Genomic DNA, 22009 nt, shown 5'->3' on the forward strand with positions numbered 1-22009 from the left:
ATAAACATGCATCATCAATTTAGAGCAATAACACTGGTTGCCATGGGTTACACTAAGGATGGGTTCAGTTATGCTTCTACATCTGAGATTCAGTTTCCCCATGAACAGAAATACACAAACAAACTGCAGTACCGAAAAAACTGGCCACACTTTTCCTCGCCCTCTCCATCTCTGTACGTGTTATGACACCGCCCCCTGCTGTCCATCTTTGGTATTGAGCACTACAGCATCCTGGGGGCGGGGTCAGAGGGTGGAGCTCCACCACACTCTGCTCTGCTCACAGGTACATTTTTTTTAAAAAGGCTTTATGCCAAAGGCAACAAAGCGAGCAGCGGCTGGTAAGTGTTAGGGAAGCTGTTAGTGGTGGAAATGACATGCAGAGCCAGTGATGGACAGTAAAGACCATGGACGGCGCAGCCAAGCAGCCAGATGTTACTCTTATCTAAATGCAAGTTAGATCTTGAGGGCCAAACTGAGAATGGGGAGTTTTGCTGCTGATCTGTTTCTGCTCCTGCTGATTTCCACAGGACACGTTTATGGAGGTAAGGCAGCTGCAGAGGACAGCTTTTCCTCCCAACACTGGGATGCAAAAGTTCAAACTGAGAACAAGCGTGCCACAACATTATGGCTGAATTCATACACTGCTGGAAGAGAGCTGGTGATGCTCTTACCAGGTTTCCTTATGAGGCATGTAAAATATCTTTATTAATGATTGCTTATGTATATTCTTATAAAATGTGTTAAAGCTATCTTTTAACATTCACACTCACACACATGCTGTGGATGTTGTCCTGCAGTGAAGCTTATCACCCTTTAATGAAGCAGCACAGCAGATATTAGTAATGTTGTAAATGCAGTATTGTTGTTACTGCAACTTTTGATTGCGTTCAAATGTGTGGTGACAGTTTGCAGCTTAATGTTTAATCCAGTCTAATATTGCCTGTAGACATATGGCAGTATGCTGCTGGACACTGGACTACATTTTGGTTGTTGCTTGTAGTTGCTCAACAAATGCACTGCCGAACACTCCACAGTTTGTTTTATGAGACAGTTTTCCTCCAGTGATGTAACTATCTTATAAACAAGTACCAATAACTAGTGTCATCATTGAGAAGCTGCTCTTTCTTCATCCTAAAAAAAAATTTAATTGCACACAGCAAAACCGTGTTCATTTTCCTGTGTGTGAAAGGAAGCATTTTACCAGCTGAATCCACACACATCAGAGCTCAGTTAATACTTCACTTACTACTAAAAAGCTCCCTCAGAGAGATAATCTAAATAATTGCCACTTAAATATCATCAAACCAAGGTCCCTGCATGTGCAGGAATAACATTTGTACATCCCTGCACATGCCTCTATCCTTGTGCCTGCTCATGACAGTGTATAGAAGACCTGCATTCACGTTCGAGATGTGTCTGTGAGTGTAGGAAGATTACTAATAATCCAATGTTCACTGGTATCATAGAGGCAGATTAGAGATAGATGGACAGACATGGGTTACACTGACAGTGGGCTTATAGGCTTTATGCAGAGCGGCATGCTGGGCCGGTCTGCTGACTGCGTACTTCTCACTGGGACCAGTCTTATAACACATCATAATAGCCTTGATAATAAACTGCAGTTTTTGCAGGCAGTGCATTTCCCAGCCAGAGTTGCAAAGGGATTTAAAGACAGTTTAATAATGAGCCATTAGGGCAAATAAGACCAATGCAGGTATGAGATGAAAACAAAAGAAGGATGAAAATATGGAATGCAGAAGAATGGATGTAAAAGATGCTTTTTATCTATTTTTACACTCATTACAACTAAAGTGGGCTTAAACACAAGTTACATTTTAAACAATTAACCAAGATGATCTTGATGATCTTACCCAAAAAAAAGCTAACCCAAAATCGTTTTATCTACATCCAGCGAACTAAAATTGTTCCTATTTTCCTGAATAATTTTACAAATTAATTAGCAATGTTGGCCAACTTGGCAGACGCTTTCACCACCTGAAAGAAAACAATGTTTAGAGACTGAACACCGTGTTCAGTGTTAAATTGTTTGGATTTCCCTGCAGGTAAAAGCCTAGCTTGTGTTTCCGTGCGATGTGGGTGCATAAATTATCGGTTGTCATGTAATTACACTGTGGAGCTTGTGAGCTCCACAAAGCAGCTTTTGTGAGTAATTTATCCATAAAATGTCTTGACTTTGAAGTCTTTCTCCCCCTAATGCCAATTAGCACTTTTCACTGAGATGACTGAAGAAAAAGAGTGAGCGTGTTGTATAAAACATTGTCTGTTTTCTTTGGATCATTTAAATGCTCCTTTAATTTCTTTGTGTTTAGTCACATACTGCTGTACTGTTGTACTTTTTAAAGAGCTTTAGAGAGTTGTTTGAGTGTCAGCTGTCTGCAACTGCACACACACACACACACACACACACACCCTGACCTCTTTTTGCTGTGTGTCACCGTTTCCACAAATTGACATTTGACAATTGACATTGTCATTTTGAGAGAGTGTTTGTCCAATACCGCCACTCTGCATGTCAAATTGATTAAAATCACAACTGCACAACTTTATTGGGTTTTTTTATTAATAGATGTAAGTGGTGGATATGCTTGCCTCACTAATAAATACACGTAGATTGTATTTACATATAGATACAATTACAAAACCACAGAGTAGAAAGGTGCTCAGTTGTACCTCATTTGTGGAAGACTTTAGACAAAAGCGTGCCTCTTGAGCGTTCTCCAGGCCTTGTGGTCTGTGGGTAATAAGCAGGCTACAATTTCTCTTTGAATAGTCTTTTATGAAAACCAACATGGCAAGTGAGTGTACACCCAACTTCACTACGCTCTAAATGATAATTGAATAATTATTCTATATAGTGATAAAAGTCCAGAGTAATACTGTGGAATTAGTCCTACTGAGATATATGTAACTTACCATAATCTATTGTACAGTTTAAGAAGCAACATAAATTAATATGGTAAACTGGAACAATTCAAAAAACCCAAAATTGTAAAGTGTACAGTAAGTACAGCTCCACGCGTTTTTAACCAGGGTGAGTCCATGAATGACATCCAACACTTCACTTCCAGACTGAAATATGTCGACCACTATGAAATGGATCACCATAACACTTGTACAGACATTCAAGGATCCCAGATAATGTACCCTAATTATTCTTGAGACCCTGTGAGCATGTTAGCATGCTGGACAGTTGAAAATAGTTGATGACGTTACAACCATGGTCATGGATTTAAATACTTGTCATTCAAGTTAGCCACACGTGTAGTGCAGAACATCGCCCCCCCCAAGCTTTGCAGCAGCTGATGACTTTATTGAGATGCGTTTGTACAACTCAATGTGCAATCTGCGTCATTTGGGTCAACGGTGAAGTCTAATTAGCATCAGAACATTTCAGGATGACCCGCTCCAGAATGCATTAGTTGTCATTAATTGAATTCTGATAGCAGGTGTAAAGTGCAGAGTAGACACCACATTGACAAGTCAGACTACACACATTAATGGAAAAGCCTTTGCTGGGAAAAGGCCTTTGGCAACCAAATGTTCATTGTGTTAGTCGATATATTTCTATACAGATATAACTAAGAATGTAACTGACCAAAAAATAAAGCATGCCAGCATGGAACAAATCTCTAGTTTGCTCTCTTATGACTTGAACAGGGGGGATTAAACCTAAAAGCCAGGCCAAGTCAAAACAGTAGAATATAATGTAATATAAACAGCAGCATCACAAACTACAGCCTCAGATATTACTGTAGATCAGAATTAGCACCTTTCTGCCAATGTCTATTAACCAGTAAAAACTTTACATTTACATTTTAGTGTCTTTCTACGGTGATGGCTACATCCACCTGCGGACAGTGGAGGCGTCCATTCAGACGCTGCTCCATGTAAGATTTCGAACCTCCAGTCAGGCGGGGCTGCTGTTTTTGGCAGCTGGACGCAGAGACTTCTTGCTGCTGGAGCTGATCTCTGGGCGCCTGCAGGTAGGCTGATGCACATATTAAGATAGTAGCACACACGTCAAAAGCACCTGACAGGAATCTATGACCAACATCAAGCAATACAAATGTGTTAGTTATTAATTTTGAAGATGAGACAGATGTATGACAGACGTTTGTTGTCTGCTTTTTGGCCAAAGAAAGATCATTTGGATACTTGTAACACGTAGAGATGGCTCAGATCTTTGGAACTAGCGAAAATATTTGTCCGTTGGGCCTTTTTAGCACATATGACATTTACTATCCAGAGGAGAGCCAGAGAGAAGATTGAACACACTCAGCTTGGTGTCAGATTGCTTGCAGAGAGAAAAAAAATAGCCCCCTGGCACTGGCTTCATTTCAGAACAAGTTCCTTCATGATCCAAGTTAACAGAGAAGACCACAATAGTTTAATGAAAACTCCAAGTACAAGGGAGCTGCACATGTGGTTGTATCTGTGTTTGTGGAATAATCCTTTGATCTAAAGTTTACAACTCCCTTGATTCTATTTTTCAATTGTGCACATTCAAGATCTCATCACTGTGTTATGTCTGCTTTTATGAGTTTTGCTTTTCTTCCAACTCATGGTCTTACTGATTAAAGTTTATGTTTTGCCATGAAAGCAGTTATAAGAAAGAATTTCATGCATCTTTATTTTCACCTATTATGCATCCTTTCCTCACTCCTTGCCTCCTCCCATATCCCTCAGGTACGTCTGGACCTGGGCTCAGGTGAGCGTTCTCTACGCTCAGAAAAGGGCATCCATCTCAGTGACCTGGCATGGCACTCCATGGAGCTGACCCATGACCACCATAACATCACCATGACCGTGGACCGGAATTCTCATACAAGCCTCCGTATGCCAGGACCAGATCTGGAGCTCAGTGTCGAGGATGGGCTTTTTGTTGGCGGAACACCTGGACTGAACCATCCACACCTTCTCAACATCTCCGCTGGGTTTAGAGGCTGCGTAGATGAAGTTGTGTTCAATGAACATAACCTGCTGTCCAGCCTAAGGCCTTACTCCGGGTACAAGAGTGTCCACGAGGTATCTCTGGGCTGTAGTCCACAGTTTTCTGCAACAGAAGAAGATTCTGTCAGTTTTTTCAGCTCTAAATCCTTTATCTCTCTCCCACCATGGGACGTGCCACAGGAGGGGTTGTTTGAATGCGAATTGCACCCCTCTGCAAAACAAGAAGATGGTCTGATCTTGTATAGTTCTGGCAGTCAGGGAGAGTTTGTTGCCATAGAGATCAGAGATGGACACCTGGTGGCAACAGTAGGAAATGGAGAGGGGAGTAAGACTGAGCTGCGTTCTCTAACATATGTTCACAGTAGCAACACTTGGTACCCCATCCAGCTACACCTGCTGCCCCACAGCGTTCAGCTGAAGGTGGGTGAGGAGTTGGTCAAAGCCAACCTGAGACTGGAGCTCCAGGTCATCCAGCTTAAAGGGCCTCTCTTCCTAGGAGGGTTGGATGAAGAAGCACGTGGAGAGGCAAGGAGAGCTGGGCTGATGTCCATCGTGTCTGGGGGGCAACCGCCTGGGGGAGGAGGCTCCTTTAAAGGCTGCCTCCGAGGAATTAAGGTGAACACTCAAAGAATGGGCCTACCTCATGCTGCGATCACCAAGGACATCACTGTGGGCTGCAAGACAGGGCAAGCTCCAGATGCACTGACCACCACCAGTCCAACAGAAAGTCCTGAGTTTGATGTTACAACCACACAACCAATTACCAACAATAAGAAGAAGGCTAACTTTTTGTTGCTGAGAAGACTAGAAGTAGCGGAGGGAGGCAGGGCACCACTGGAACCCAAACACTTAAGGGTAAGACTGCTTGTCTCCTGCTGTCCTTCTAGTTTTCACTTTTAATGAGCTTTTATTTGTCAGGTTTCTTATACATATATGTCAGTACAAATAGGATGGAGTTATGTAGTTTTCACATGATAGCATCAATTAATAAGTCAGTTTGCACTCCCTTTTAGGTAAATCTGGATTTTCGGAAATTGGGCATTCACCCATCTCAGGTGATGTTCCGCATTGAGGGGCAGCCTGTCCACGGCCAGCTCCGGCTGGACCTCAGTCCAGACCCTGATGGGAGGCCGGGCGAGGGCCAGGAGAGGACTATCACAATAGGAGCAGATGAGGTTGACCGGACTTTCAGTATGCTGGACCTGTGGCAGGGACGGGTGATGTATGTTCACAGTGGGTCAGAGGTCCAGCAGGACTTCTTCATGTTTTCAGTCTTCTCCAGCAATAAGAAGGAGCTGCCTGTGTTTCTGAAGGGCAGTCGCCTGCACCGGTTTGACATCAGCATCAGTCCTGTTAATGATGCACCAGTGCTCAGCCTGCCGGAGGGGAACCTTTTCACTCTGGTGGAGAAGTCAAGGCGACAGGTAGGTACAACAGAATGCCCAGAAGATATGTATATGTGTGGTAAGTCTGAAATTAAAATTAATATAACCACAATGTCTTCAGCTGACAACAGATGTGCTGAGAGTGTCAGACCCTGATAGCAGTCCTGCAGAACTGGTGTTCAGCTCCCTGGGAAACCGCATCACCGAGGCTGGACACCTTGAGCATGAGGATTACCCCGGCAGGTTTGTGCTTTGGCTTGTGAGGCTTTACAGTGCCGAGCAAATGTTCATCATAGAGGTCTATTGGAGAAGTGGAAATCATATACTGTATATAGATATTTACATATATGTGTGTGTGTGTGTGTGTATTCAAGCATATTTCTATGCTAGAAAAATAAATAGTTTTGTCAGATTTCAAAAGCTCATTGAAGCTGATGTTGTGTTAATGTGATACAGTCTTTATCCAAATGGAACAAAATATTCAATACACACTGAAATCAATCAATCAATCAATCAAACAAACTTTGCAACCTTGTTGTTAGCTATGTAACCCAAATAAATGCTAGCTGCTACAAGATGTACTAATGTTCACTACTGGGTGAACGAGGACCTTTTCGTGTCAATTAAAGATTATTTCTGCCAAACGTGCAACTGTTCATAATGCACAGAACCAACGGCAGAAGTATGAGAAGCTATAATTGGCATAATCATATTCTACCTCTTCGATAGCTGGTTATATAAATGTTTACTAATCAAGGCGTTATTCTATATTTATGCATAATTTTATTCTTGTAACTAAACATATAAATGATACTGTCTTCTATAAAAGCAGCCTCTCCCCCTTTGTTGCTCAATAACTCTGGACCATAAGTCTGCAGAGTGTCAGTCACAGGATTGCATCTATCTTCTAGGCCCATTGATTTGTTCTCCCTGAATGATCTGGAGGAGGGTAAGATCAGCTTTGTCCACACTGGGGTCCCCACCTCCAGGCTGGCATTCAGGGTCAGCGACGGGCTGAAGGTAAGCAAGCTATTATCTTGCAATAAACCAATAAACTGTTTTATTGGAATAAAACAGTTCCAATAAAACAGAAGAAAAAGAATTCGATATATAAGGTTGGGACATTTTTAGCTGCACCACCATCTTTACATATGGCAGTGCCGGTCTACAGGTCTGTTTGTTTTGACTTTGGTCATGACTGAAATATCTCAACAAATATTGGACAGATTGTCATGATATTTTGTGCAGGTACTTGTAGTGCCCAGAACCAAGTACCTTTGGCGATCCTGTGGCTTTTCATCTGGCACCATCAGGTCAAAGTTTTCATTAATCCAGTGAAATATCTCAACATTGCCACAATATTTTGTCCAGACATTCATGGTTATTAACTGATGAATCCTAAAGGCTTCCCTGTAGCACCACCATGAGGTTACCATTAATGGGTTAAGTGAAATATCTTGACAGGCACTGGATGTATTGCCACTTTGCTTATCCATTAACTTTCCATATGTTTGTCCAGTACTTACCTGCAAAACTAATGGCATCCCCAACAGTGTTCTGTTTAGTGTATTTAGTACTAATTAGCACATGCATGCTAACGTGTGCTAATGGTGAAAATGGTAAACATCAGTATGTTAGCATTGCAATTGTGAGCATGTTAGCCTGCTGATATTAGCATTTAGCTTAAAACACCACTGTGCCTAAGTAGTTGTAGTAGTTGCAGATGATTTTTCACACACACACACACTTCCATGCTACATGTTGCCATTATGTTATATCTATTTAGGCTTGATTAACCATCTGCTCCTTATTATCTAATCTCTTCATTCTCTTCTCTTCATTTCCTTTTTCCTCTTTTCCTTCCTTGGTTCCTCTCCCTTTATCTCATATCATCTCCTATAAACACCTTTGGTATTTCCTTGTTCCCTATCTTTTCAACAGTCGAGCAACACAGTAGTTTTGAGGATTATGGCGGTGCCACTTGAACACACACTGGTGAATAACACTGGACTGGAGGTAAACCAAGGCGGGGCTGCTGTCATCACAACCATTCACCTTGCAGTAGAAGTTAATGTGGCTGATCAGGCAGTGGAAATCCACTATAACGTCACAGAGCCGCCACAATATGGCCAGCTCCAGCGATTGCACTCAAGCGGTGAATGGAAACCGACAACTTCCTTCTCTCAGAAGCTTCTAGAAAAAGAGCGAATCAGATATGTTAGTACTTACCACGGCCTTCAGACTCAGAATAACATCACTGATCGATTTAAATGTAAAATCAGCATTGGTTCACTGGCTAATGAGGAGGTCGTTTTCCTTGTCATGGTACGCTGGATCCAATTTAAGGTCACTCGAAGCAAGATGGAGGTCAATGGTGTTCAGACTTCTGCTGTCACTCCTGAGGACCTCCATGTAATTTCTAAGGGTGTTAAACTCAATGAGAGCGACCTCTACTTCAGGCTCCTAACAGTACCAAAGAAAGGGAGGCTATTCCTCAACAACATAGTCCTACAAAGAAACTCAACCTTCAGCCAAAAGAATATCACAAATAACTTGGTGAAGTACGAGCTGCTCAACAAGCTGCATGATGACACAAGAGACACGTTCAGCTTTCAGGTGTTTTCAACACATGCCAGCTCAGAAGCTTACAACTTCAGAATCAATATCAAAGCCGAGTCGTCCACCATCACCGTTGTAAACAAAGGCATTTCAGTCTTGGAAGGAGGAAGTAAAGTCATCAACAAAGATATCCTGTTCACTCACACAGCAAGTAACCGGGAGGTCCACTACAGCATTACAGTGAGGCCCAGGCATGGACAGATAAGGAGGATCAACCTTTCCAACTCAACGTCCATTAATGACAACATTTTGACATTCACAAATCAAGATATCATTGAGGAGAAGATCATGTATGTTCATGATGACAGCGAGACAAAGCAGGATTCCTTCACTTTTCAAATCTTAGTTTACAAACCGCACAAACACACCAGCAAGAAGGAGGACAGAAACACAGCCGAGCACACTTTTAATATCTCTGTGCAGCTCGTCAATGACCAGAGACCTGTCAGGGTTGTCGATAAAGTCTTCCATGTGGCCCGTGATGGGCAGAGGTTGGTGACGTTGAATGACCTTTGTTACCGGGATGATGACTCGGACTTTGAGGACAATTGGTTGGTGTACACCCGGAGGGGGATTCCCATGGGAGAGCTGGTGCTGGCCAGTGACACCAGTCACAAGCTGTATGAATTCACACAGCGGGACCTCGAGCAGGTTCGTTCTTAGTATCTGTGAACATTCTTAGTCATCCAGGTGATAGAATATTTCGAATCACTAAGTCAAAAGTGTTTGGATTTGCTGTTTTAATCTTCAGATATTTCTGTGATCCTTAGTGTCTGACTGATGCAAACAAAAATTTTTAAAAGATTTGCACTGTCCCCATAGAACTGATGAAGCCTCTTGGATAAATGAAGGACATGCTGTCGAACCACATGTAAAGACAAATATGTTTACACAGATTGTTGCAAATGACCATGCTCAGATCTGCAGTGGTTCTATGTTCCCCGCCCTGCCCCCCAGCTTTAAGAACCACTGCTCTAGAGAAAAAAGCATAAGAGTAAAACTGCTTCATTTTGTAAATGCTTTTTTACCTGAAGACGCTTTTTACTCTTGTGTCATGATCTCCCTCCTTTTTTTCTCTCCTCTCAGAAAAAGGTGTTGTTTGTCCACAGAGGAGTGAGTTTTGGCCGTTTTGTGCTTTTCGTATCAGATGGGAAACATTATGTTTCAACACTGCTGGAGGTGATTATAAAGTCCTCACACTTTAAGTATTTTACAGTTTTATTTATTTATATTTTACAGGAAATCAATAATGTAATCCACTTAATGCAAAAGTGTTAGTGTTAGCCAAGAGACCAATTTTTAAAAGATATCCCTAATGTTGTTAATGTGTTAGCAATGGCCACTGTTCTGCTGCAGGCTTGAAAAAGGAGGGGTGAGGCAAGGGGCACTCAGTTGGTTACAATCTGCAGTTTCACCACTAGATGCCACTAAATCCTACACACTGGTCCTTTAAAATGATAATGCCATGGTTTCCTTTAACTGGTTAATTATAGCTCCTTATACAAATTATTTGCCTCAGATTTAACACCATACATCATTTTAGTGTTAAAATAAAGTGATGTTAGTAAATGCTGTGAATAATTAATTTCTGTCTCTGCCGTATAACTGGATGGTGCAGGTGATGGCTCAGGATCCTTACCTTCAGGCTGAGAACAACACAGGCCTCACGGTCCAGCGAGGCGGAATCACAACCTTGACTTCTGCTAACCTCAGCGTCTTCAGCAACCTGGACCTGCGAGACCCACAGGATGTGACATTTGAGGTCTTCTTTCCACCTAAACATGGTGTGCTCTGCTTTTATGATGGCGATCGTGAGACTGTAACAGAAGCAGATGCAATTTCAATATTCACCCTGCGAGATTTGGTGGCGGGGCGCCTGATGTATCACCACGACGGCAGCCACGAGCTGTCAGATTGGTTCAATGTGACAGCAAGAGCAAGGGAGAAGAGCACAGAGAGGCAGCTGGACAGAGGGAGGAGGGAGGTACATCTGGACATTGGAGTGCCGATAAAAGTTTACCTGGAAAGTCACCAGAGGCCACCAACGGTCATTAATAACCGTCCAGTGGTGGTGGCTGAGGGACAGAATGTCTCCATAGGCAGGGAGCACTTAGAGGTAAGCCCATTAACAGCACATAACATAGGATGGGATTCATTCATTATTTAACTAATGTTCTCTTTCCAGCCAGTATTTGTTTCTGACATTGCAAGATATGTTCTCACTATTTAGGATATGGCAGTATATCAAGGTTTGTTGTATGTTCTCTGTAACTGTCATGATATTTTGGGAACTTTTTGTATGCTTTCTAAGTATACTTACTTGGGAGTTCAAGGCAACTGTCTCCACTAAAAAATTTAATTTGAAGTCAAACATTTATTTTAAATAAACTGCAGAAAGTTTTTTCCAGCCTACAATCTTTTGTTGAGAGTTTCCATTCCTCCTTCAGTAGTATTTCAGTAGCGCATTTCAAAAATTGTTCACAGTGAGCAGTGAATAGGATTTGTTATTGTTTGGCTGCTTGAAAATTAAATGGCTGCTATTGAAAATATTAAATTAGAAATTGTTATTCACTTTGGCTTTTCTTTACAATTTTTGAATTAGGGATTTTTTTGTTTGTTTGTTTCTGAAAGTCAAATGTTTTCAAAAGGTGTTTCTAAAAAAAGAAAGGTGAATTATCTCAACAAATTATTATAGGTTGCCAAAATGTTTAGTTTATTTCACAACTTAAGAATTTGACTTTAACTTTAACTTGACTTTGTGAAGACAGGGGCCTTAAAATTCTGAAAATCTTTAGTTTTGTTTTTTTGTTGTTTTTTTTGTCAGTGCAAGTTCACACTTTAGAACAATTCCTGGGTCAGAAATACACTTAAATTTGAAAGTGTTGTGCAGTACAGTGATGGATGTTATCTAGACAAACTGTCCATATTTTTTTCCATATATATATTTTTTTTACCACAGATAAAATTATATCTGTCAAAATCAGAAGTTCATTGTGTTGTAGATTTTGTTCCACACAAGGTGCCAACCTGTAGCACATTACTCCTCTGGTTTATTTATGTCATAGTTTGCCATAATGCCATTGTTACAGTTCTGCATGCATGATTTGTCTTTCTCATCTTCAAGAGTACATACAGTACTAAATAAGTAATGAGGCCTGTACAAATAAACTTGACAATTTCCATATTATTTTGTAATATGTGCTGTTTTGTTTAAACAGGTGGTTCATGAGGACAGCCAGCCCTCAGAGATAGTTTTTGCTGTCCAAACTCCTCCCACCAAGGGCTTCCTTCAGAGGGTTCTCCCCAAAGACAAGCACCAGAACAACAATGGAGACCAGCAGCAGCTCTATCAAGTACAGCCAACTTTACAGCCAACACTTAACCCAACCTTTGTTAGGTTTAAAACAGTGTGGAGCAGTTATGGGGGTCAGACCTAATCACACCTACATAGTCCTGTTGAAGGACATTTGACTGTTTTTGGCTGTTTAACACCTAAAAGATTGTATCTTAGAAGGTTTTCTCTCCAAAGGTCGACTAACTCTAGTTGCTGGTTATTTAGTCATGAGCTTGCAGGCTGAAAAGAAAGAGCTCAAGGGGAATGTTGGTGATAATTGTGGGTTCATCACTATAATTGTCCCCTTTCACATTCAGTCACTTTATCACAACTCTAGAAGTCAAGAAAACAAAAGTTTACAGGTACCCCCCCCCCCCAAAAAAAAGTTGCATACTGGAACTTTAAAGTGTGAAAGGATTCACAAATTTGATGGGTATGTCTGCTGTCTCCTCCATCCAGGCCAATAGAGAGCAACCAACAAACTCCTTCACCCAGGAGGACCTCAACCAGGGAACGATCATCTACCATCAGCAGACTTCAGGAAGCACTAACGACTCTGTTCTGTTGGAGGCAACCAATGGGATCACAAAGGTCGGACCTGTCAGGCTGGAGATTGATATCATCCCTATCCTGCTCCCTCTACAGGTACAGAAGTTCATTTTCTCAACCAAAGGATTTCACAAATGAGGAATCAATTGATCAGTGAGCTAACATTTACTGAACATGACCCATCGACAAACCACTCGATCTACTACGTATCATCTACTGGTTGATTCTGTAGGTGTCTGATTTGACTCTTGATGAGGGGTCGTCCCTGCCGCTGACCTCTGACATCATCAAGGTCGCCAGTCATCACTTCTCAAGCATGAACTTCCTGTACCAGGTCATCGTTCCACCCCGACACGGCCACTTGGAGCACAGCCGGATCCCAGGGATGCCCATCACTGCCTTCACTCACACTGAGGTGTGACCGAGCACACACACACAAATACACAAAGGACAGGTTTTGAACTTTTTGTTTGGATTATTGTTCTTTTAGGAGTAATTAGGACGATTTATGCTGTGTTCAAATGCGATCCAAAAAAAGTTTGTTCATCAGCAATGCACATGTGTTAAAGCAGGACTTTGGGGGGAGAGGTCACTAGTGAGGTCATTTTCAGCATCAGACTATTATTAGTCTGAGGGGGTTACAACAAATGACTGCTTAATGTTTGGAAATCACACAATATCTAACTGATTTTTTGTTGAATTAAATGGGGAAGACTGATTTCTGTGTGATACCATGTTTACTGTTGTTTTACTAATTTTTATTTGATCAAGGCCACATTAGAACCAATCTCGACATGAAGCTTATCCCCCTCGCTTCTGTTTCCAGGTGGAACGCGAGTACATCTCCTATATCCATGATGGCAGCGACACTCAGAGAGACAACTTTACCATTGTGGCCAATCAGACGGAAATCAAGAAGCACAGTCTACCCTGCACTGTTCATGTCAGTGTCACACCTGTCAACGATGAAACTCCTGTTGTCCCAACCAACAAGGGTCTGAAGGTGGGCAGTGACAATATATACCTATAGAATAGTTTGATTGAATTTAAGAGTTCCTTATCAAATTGATTTGTTTGTGTTAATGTAAAAAAATGATATTGACCAATATCAACTCTCACATGTCTATATTGTTATTGGCCTTGGTATTATTTTGTTGTTATGAAAATTGATGTTGTTATTACACTGAATAGAGAGTCCTAACTTGAGTACAGTTCTTAATGCTAAATACTTTTATTCGCTTTTTTATGAGAATATGAGAAGATTGATACAACTCTCATGTCAAATATAAAGCTACTGCATATACCTTAGCTTAGCATAAACAAGACAAGCCAAACAACTTGTTTTTTCTACATTTCCACTTGTGTGAACAAATGCTATATAACATGTTAATTAGTAAAATTCTTCACCTTTCAATCGAGCCAAGCTAGCTGTTAACCCAGTTTCCAGTCTTTATGCTAGGCTAAGCTAATCACCGTCTGGATCAAGCTTCATATTTAGCCTACAGACGTGGGAGTGGTATCAATCTTCTCAAGAAACTCTCAGCAACAAAGTGAATGAGTTAAATTCCCAACACGTCAAACTATTTCTTTAGCAACTAAAGTTAAAGTAGCCTCGCTGTCCTTTCCTTCCATCTGTCCTCTCGTTCCTCAGGTGTGGGTGGGTTCAGTGACAGAAATCACCGTAAACGAGCTTAGTGCAGAGGACTCAGACACTCCGCCTGAGTGGCTGGAGTTCATCGTCACACCACCCAGCAACGGCCACCTGGCCCTGAAGAGCGCCCCCTCCAAACACATTCTGAACTTCACCCAGAGTCACATACAAACCGGACAGCTGGTATTCGTGCACAGTGGTGAGCATATTTTGCTGTTGGTAGTATATTTTCCTAGGCTTTTTGACCAGATGAGTTAGATGAGTCTAGAGTAAATGAGGAAATAACCCTTCTGTTCTGTGTCCGCTCTGCTCTTCTGTAGGTGCTTTGTCGGGTGGCTTTCATTTCCAGGTAAACGATGGCGTGAACATCGCCCCTCGCCAGATCTTCAGCACAACTGCCCACTCTCTGGTCCTCACCCTGCAGAGAAATCATCCAATGGAGGTCTACCCAGGTAGGGTTTCATGATTCAAAATATGGGTTTGACACTGGAGACTTTCATGGAGTCAGCTCAAGGACAGAGACTCATAGTGGGAGATGGTCTTAGGTAGATAATTCTTTGCTGAAGTGGAGTATCTACATGTGGTTTTTCTATCCAAACTGGTGAACCTGGTGATTTTCCCCTTTTTTCAATGTATAGATAGATTTAGATTTTTTTCTATATATAATAGTTTTTAGTCTCATTCCTCCCATGGTTATAAGTAAAATGAAATCTGAATGGGAAAGCTATCCAAATGTACTGCAGTTATACAACAATGGCACTGGGTGGCATCACTTGTCTCAACATTAGCCTGTTGCATTATGTTTCCAACTCCGTAACTTATTTAGTAATACCTCTGTGCTCAGTCAGTGCCAGGCTGAGAGTGACACTCGCAACTTTATTCTGGGGTTAAGTGGCTCTAACCTCTAAACATACACACTCAGTAGTGTCTCTGATCAGGGGTGCATAAGAGAAGCTGTTGTTGTGACAGATAGAACATTTAATATTGTAGTTCTTGATTTTTTAAAATATCTTATTCAGATATTTATGACCTCACTAGTATAAATAATTTTGTGTAACATGAAAAAATTTAAAAGTACATGTATTGTAGGATTTAAAAAATGCTTGTCAAAACAAAATGCCAAAAGTCACTCACCTGCCTGTTTGTTCATTAATCGTGGTGGTCTACTGATAATACAGGATCATTCACTGCCTCTTCTCTTTTGCTTTTAGTGTGTCCTCTCCTTCTCTCTCATTGCGTCTTTGTTACCTTTATAGGCTCTGTGACACCAATCTCTGGGCAGGATCTTCAGGCCGTCACCAACGACGTCAGCGACATCAGAAGGAACCAGTCCGTGGTGTTTGCGGTGACCGCTCCTCCTAAACTCGGTCGCCTGGTCCGACGTCTGGCCGACAACTCTACACAAGACATTTCCATGTTCACGCAAAGCATGGTGGGGATGCGTGTGTCCGTGTGTGTGTTGTCGTATGCCTTTGCAGTAAAAGGAAAACTCCCCTCCTCCCTCCTCATTTCTTCGTCTCTGTCTCTCAGGTGAATGACGGGGTTATTTTGTATGATCAGAAGAAGCCAGAGTCAGTGGGATGGTCGGCTGCGGACTCTTTCTCTTTCACCGTGTCCTCCCCTCCTGCTTTCCTTCCTCCGCACACCTTCACCATCTTAATCTCCTACCAGGCTAATGAACATCACAACAACCCCCAACACACCAGACTACTCAACAACGCAGGTACAGTGACTGCGTGCTTAACAGACAATAGATATGAATGAGTTAATATATATTTCAGTTGTTCTGCATCTACATAAGCATTTAACCTCGATGCTTGAAAATAGCATCGTAACTTGCGTTTATGAGTAGCTTCAGCTACTGCAGGATGAACTCTGGAAAGATAAAGCCAGGTTATATACTGTCAGATGGAAGAACATCAGCTCAAGACGACCAACTGAGGTGTTTGTATCTGTCATTCAGGTGCTGTGGTGTCTGAGGGAGGCAGGGTGATGATTGACAGGTCTAAACTTGATGCTTCCAATCTGCTCGGGAAAGTCCCAGAGCCCCACAGGAAAGACCACCACATCCTGTACCGTGTGATTTCCCTGCCGCGCCATGGGGCTCTGTCCATACGAGGACGCAACCTCAGCAGGTGCTTGGCTCAGTTCTGGGTTCCTCAATTAATCAACTGAACAATAAGATCAAAACGAGTCATACCAAATCAAAGGCACAAATATCACAAATATTTCAGCACAACTCATGTACCTTCTCTTGTTTCGTGGTATCTTTTATATTTTACAGATATGATGTAAATGATAATCTTATATCATCTTTTGTCAGGAACCAACCTGATTTCTCCCAGGTCACCCTAAACAAGTTCGGCATCACATACATCCACGATGACTCAGAGACGACGAGCGACAGCTTCACCTTCCGGGCCTGGGTTGCCCCTCTGGCTGTTTCCTCCTCTTCCTCCTCCTCTTCCCTGTCTGCTTTTCCCTCCGATTCCTCCTCCTCCTTTTACCCTCTCTATTCAGCCTCATCATCCTCGCTTTCATCATCAGATGCGGCTTCTCATCACCATGTCAAAGACAGACTGGCGGTGACGGAGAAGTTCAACATCACAGTTACGCCGGTCAATGACCAGCCACCACTCATCAGGAGCAGAGCCCCGAGCAAGAAGGTCGTGGTCGGAGAGAGAGTTGTACTTGGACCAGACAGTCTGCAGGTGGGCCAGTGTTCGTGGAACAGGTGTAGTTGTGACTATGTTTTGATCTAATAAACCAGCAGCAACAATATTTGGGTATGAATGTTTATTTTGGGAGAACAGTCCTAATAAAATACAGCCCTGTCAATCCACATGTCCAGGTTGAGGATCATGACACCCCTCCAGAGGAGCTGCACTACCTTGTGATTAGTAAGCCCAACAACGGCTACCTGACACTGGGGGAAAGACCGGAGCCAGTGACCTCCTTCACCCAGTACGACGTCAACCATGGCCGGCTGCACTTTATACAGCAGGTGAAGAGCAAATGCGCTGAAGGAGACTTTACTGCTCCTATTGTTTTTTGCAAATATGTGTGCATTCAGGGTGTCCATGTTTTATGTGATTTTTAGGATTTTATAACAGCACCTGATGTCATTGTCCAATGCAGCTTGAGCTACAAAAGACAAGTTAGTCTTGTCTTATATAAATAGAGTACACATTTTAGGAACTGTGGATGCAGTCAGAACCAGAGCAGCTTAACCTCTGCAAGTCATAGGCAGCAGTGTTTTTTTTTGGTATTTTTCTTGCCATTTAGGTAGCCATTGATTTCCAGTGTTGTCAGTCAACATGCTAGAGAGATGTAATTCATCAGCATGCCATATTTTCTTGAAACTTGCATCATTCTTGTACGATCATGCAGCTGCGAGAGGGGTTGTTGATGTTTTTTAGTGTACTTTTAATGTTTTTGTTCCTTTTTCATTCAGCTTCTTCTCTTTTTCTTTTATATTTCCTCCCTGTGTTCCCTCTGTCAGGGTGAGCCCTCAACAGGCGTTTTCTACTTCAACGTGACCGACGGTCATCATCGTCCCCTCTACAGACTGTTCAGTTTGGAGGTGATAAAGCCCTCTGTCTCCATGGTGAACAACACTGGCCTGTCATTGGTTCAAGGCAGGACCGCTGTGGTCCTGACAACCAACCAGCTAGCAGCTCAAACCAACAGTCGCAGCCCAGCCAATATCACGTACACGGTCACTGCACACCCTCGTCACGGACGCATTGCTATTAACGACCAGGAAGTGACAACCTTCTGCCACGAGGACCTGCAGTTTGGCCGTGTTGTCTACCACATGACTGAGCTCAGCGAATCAGAAGATAGCTTCCAAGTGTCAGTGTCGGCCTCATCTCCCGGTGTTGACTATGGAAATGTAACAGCACAGATGGTGAAGGTAACAGTGCGGCCCCTGATTTACCTGAGGGAGCAAGTAAGAGTGCCCAGTGGTATCGCTGTGAAACTGGGGAAAGCCATGATAGATGCCTCTGAGCTGGCAAGAATCAGCCGGGCCGACCCAGTCTTTGAGGTTCTGTCTCCACCAAAACATGGAAAACTAGTCAAGGTAAAGCTGCTCATTGTAAGCACAACATGCCATACTGGTGTTTTTTGCATAATAACTTAACTCCAAATTGTATACATTACATTACTAGTTTTAGGTTGTTTTCCTCTTTTACAGGCCGCCGCTGTTTTTCATTCATTTAAATTGTAAACATTTAGTCGCCTGCAATTTATTTCAAATGAACTAACATCACCATTATATGGTAACGCTGTTGAGAGCATAGACACTTTTACAATTGCATGTAAGTGCTTGTAGGAAAAAAAAAATCTGAGACTTAAGAGTCAGCTGTTTTTTCCAGCTACACACTAACTAAAATTCTCTTGAATTTAAAACACTGCTGTCCAGCAGGTTCCACTCAAGTCCTGCATGTTGGAGCTTCCACCACCATTTAGATACAGTCCCTTCCTTTCAGCTGCTTTACCACATGGCAACAATGTACTAGTGACAAAAAAATCAAATTCAATAAAGCTGATATGATATTCACTGTGGTGGATTTTGTACCTCAAACAAGTTTCAAGTCTAAAGTGTTTGACATGCTAGGTACGAAACACTCTGAAAAAAGGTCAGCAGTAATTTGCAGTGAATATGTTAAAACAAGCTAAACACTGTCAAGCTTTAAGTTTGGTTTTTACTTCTTGTGTACCCTAGCTCTTTGTCCTGCATTATTTCCAGTTTAAACACACAGACACCTGAAGCCTATTTTCCCTTAACAGGAACATGTTAGCAAAATGAGTAAGCTTGTAAATAACTGTGACTCACTTGTTTTCAATCCACACTCTTTAAAAATACCAGGCTAAAAATCAGTGTTTCACTACTCTGCAGTGCACAAGCCCTGGAGTACACTTCTAATAGTGTGATCTCTTCTGCTGTGTCTGTGTGTGTCTGTGCAGATGACCTATGACCCTAACCGAGCATCAGAGGTCCTGAAGTCGTTTACATTCAGAGATGTGGTGCAAGGCCGGGTCGCCATTAAGGAGACTCTGAGTGACGGTGACAACCAGCTCCATGATAACAAATCGGCACTCACGACAGCTCGAGGCCACGCGCCCGCCACGCCTCTCAACGATTCTTTCATCTTCCTGCTGAAGGCTGGAAACGTCCAACCAGCGAAGGGCGAGCTTCACTTCACCATCTTTCCCCACCACCAGATGCATCACGGTCAAAGTGGTTCAAATAAAGCAGACGGTGTAAGTTGGGAACACACGACAACCCGTTTGCCGACGCATAATAGGACTACTGTCGGAGGAGGTGGACGAGGGGAATCCACGACGCACGGCGGGGTCAGGGTGGGTTTGCCGCCCCACATTTTGTCACATAAAAACCACAACAGGACGCAGCACAAGTTGAGGCCTCACAGCCGCTGGGGGAACCACACACGCGGTGGGAGTCATGGAGGAAGATCAGGGAGCGGTGTAGATGGAGCTGGCGGGAGTCACAGTCATCCCCCACAACCCCACACTCCTTCTGTCTCAGACAAACACGGTCCTGTGACCCCTCCTGACACCCACCTGGTACACGTCGAGGTCCTTCCTCGCCCTGCCTCTGACCCTCTACTCATTATCCTGCCCCTGCTGGCCTGTTTGCTCCTCATCATAATCCTCGTGGTTTTGATTCTGGTGTTCCGCCGCCGCAAGGAGAAACAGGCCCGGCTGCGACTCCTCCAGCAGCTTGCTGCTGTCACAATACCCACTGAGGGCAGCCCTTACCTGGGCAGGGCGGAGCGGAGTGTGGCTATGCCCTCTGTGGTGGTCACCCCACTGGGCCCTAGAAGCTGCCCAACCTCACCCAGGGTACCCATAAGTCCCAGAAGGAGGAGTCTGGCCCCTGGAATGACCTTCTGGGGTCCATTTGAGGGTGATGGAGCAGGTGATGATGGTAATGCTAGAGGTGGTAACAGTAGTGAAAGAGATAATGTAACTTGTGGCGGTGCAGCCGTCACTGCAGGATTCAAGACCTCTCTAAGATCTAGGCCCCCTACTCCGACTCTTAAAGACAACCAGTACTGGGTTTGATGGAAGTAATTCGAAGAAAAACTGTGCCTTAGAGGTGTATTTTTGGTTTGAAGGGCATAATTGGCATGAGTGTAATCTCCGAGGAACATGTAAATGTCATCTAAGGCACATCTGACCTGCTACGAACTTCTAAAATAGATCAAAAATATGCAAATTTGTGGAAATGGTTCTTTTTTTGTAGGAAATGTATGAACGCCATTATATTTAAGTCATTTCACTGATCCAACTTGAACTTAACACATCTTTGCTGTAGCTTCTATGTATTCAAAAACTTTTAAGACATTCTACTGTTAGACGTTAACCAGCTAACTAGGAGGTGTGAGGTACTATTCGAAGCAAACAGAATTATTAATGTTTAGGTTGGTGTTTCCTCACTGTCCTTTCTTGGTATTTTCCAGTTTTTGCACCACCTCACTGCAATGGTGTGACATGAGCACGACAACAATTGATTCTTGTCACCAACAATCGGACTGATTCCTCAATAACACTAGTGTTAGCTTCTATAGTTTCTGTAACTTCTATATTTTGGGAACTGTTGCTGAACAGTAGTGTTAGTGACACCTCTCGCCTACAATATTGTAACAGCACAGAGTCGATGTGTTACTTCTGCAAAACCATGTATGTCAGCTGGCAGATCGTAGTTGTACTGTAAGCTTGCAAGTCCATGCATGCAAACTATTTAAAAAGCATTCGGCCCTCACGCACAGGCGTCACTCACTGTTCTGCACTTTCCTGTTTCCTGTTCCTTTGACCGAGTATGTTACAGCTGACAACGATATTGGTAGCTTCCTCAGTTCTTGATCGACTTCATTTTTGTCATGCCAGCTGTTTGCCATGCACTGTGAAAGATTTATTTTTAATAAAAGATATTTCTTGAAGACTTCTGTGTGGTAAGCTCAAGACACAATGTTCAACAGCAGCCAGCTGTCCATCCTCTAACACTGGGGATGCACATTTTACAGCTGAGCACTTGAACAGATTTTAAAAAATGCCATAAAACTGACAAAAAAATGACAATGGTGTGACAAATACATAAACCCCCTTTAGGTTTTATGTATCTTGCAAAAGTAGGCCTCAGCCAGCAGAGCCATTCAATAATCAAAAGCTTTAGCCTACAGGTAGATACATTTTTTGTTATTTGACACCAGTACATCTGTACTTTGTTGTTTCCAGATGTGTATTGACCCATTTGCTTTGTGTGTATGTTAACAGTTCAGATTACCCCACGACCAGCCTGACTAACAGGTACTCCTGCTCTGACACTCAAATGCAGCATTTAAAGAGCAGAACAGCAAAAGTGATTTGTTTCTTGTATGAAATTGAAGAAAATATAAAACAACTAATCATTAGAATATATTTATGAAACATTCATCAAGACTGTTAGCTGATTCCGAATGAATGAGAATA

The 22009-nt window shown here is 42.6% G+C and overlaps 1 protein-coding gene across 1 annotated transcript; it reads left to right on the plus strand.

The window, feature by feature from the left end:
- The first annotated feature begins 437 nt into the window (after positions 1–437).
- On the plus strand, positions 438–21464 carry LOC121623029 (chondroitin sulfate proteoglycan 4-like). Its single transcript, XM_041960149.1, has 23 exons — positions 438–542; positions 3841–4004; positions 4708–5826; positions 5985–6081; positions 6136–6395; positions 6478–6599; positions 7268–7376; positions 8298–9626; positions 10062–10154; positions 10594–11091; positions 12194–12328; positions 12769–12954; positions 13091–13273; positions 13685–13861; positions 14510–14708; positions 14830–14961; positions 15766–15941; positions 16040–16232; positions 16473–16644; positions 16833–17220; positions 17361–17513; positions 18012–18593; positions 19481–21464. The coding sequence occupies exons 1-23, from the start codon at positions 479–481 to the stop codon at positions 20600–20602; spliced, it is 7653 nt and encodes a 2550-aa protein (XP_041816083.1). The 5' UTR covers positions 438–478; the 3' UTR covers positions 20603–21464.
- The last annotated feature ends 545 nt before the right edge of the window (positions 21465–22009 follow it).

This window comes from Chelmon rostratus, chromosome 19 (genome assembly GCF_017976325.1).
Source record: "Chelmon rostratus isolate fCheRos1 chromosome 19, fCheRos1.pri, whole genome shotgun sequence".
Taxonomy (NCBI): domain Eukaryota; kingdom Metazoa; phylum Chordata; class Actinopteri; order Chaetodontiformes; family Chaetodontidae; genus Chelmon; species Chelmon rostratus.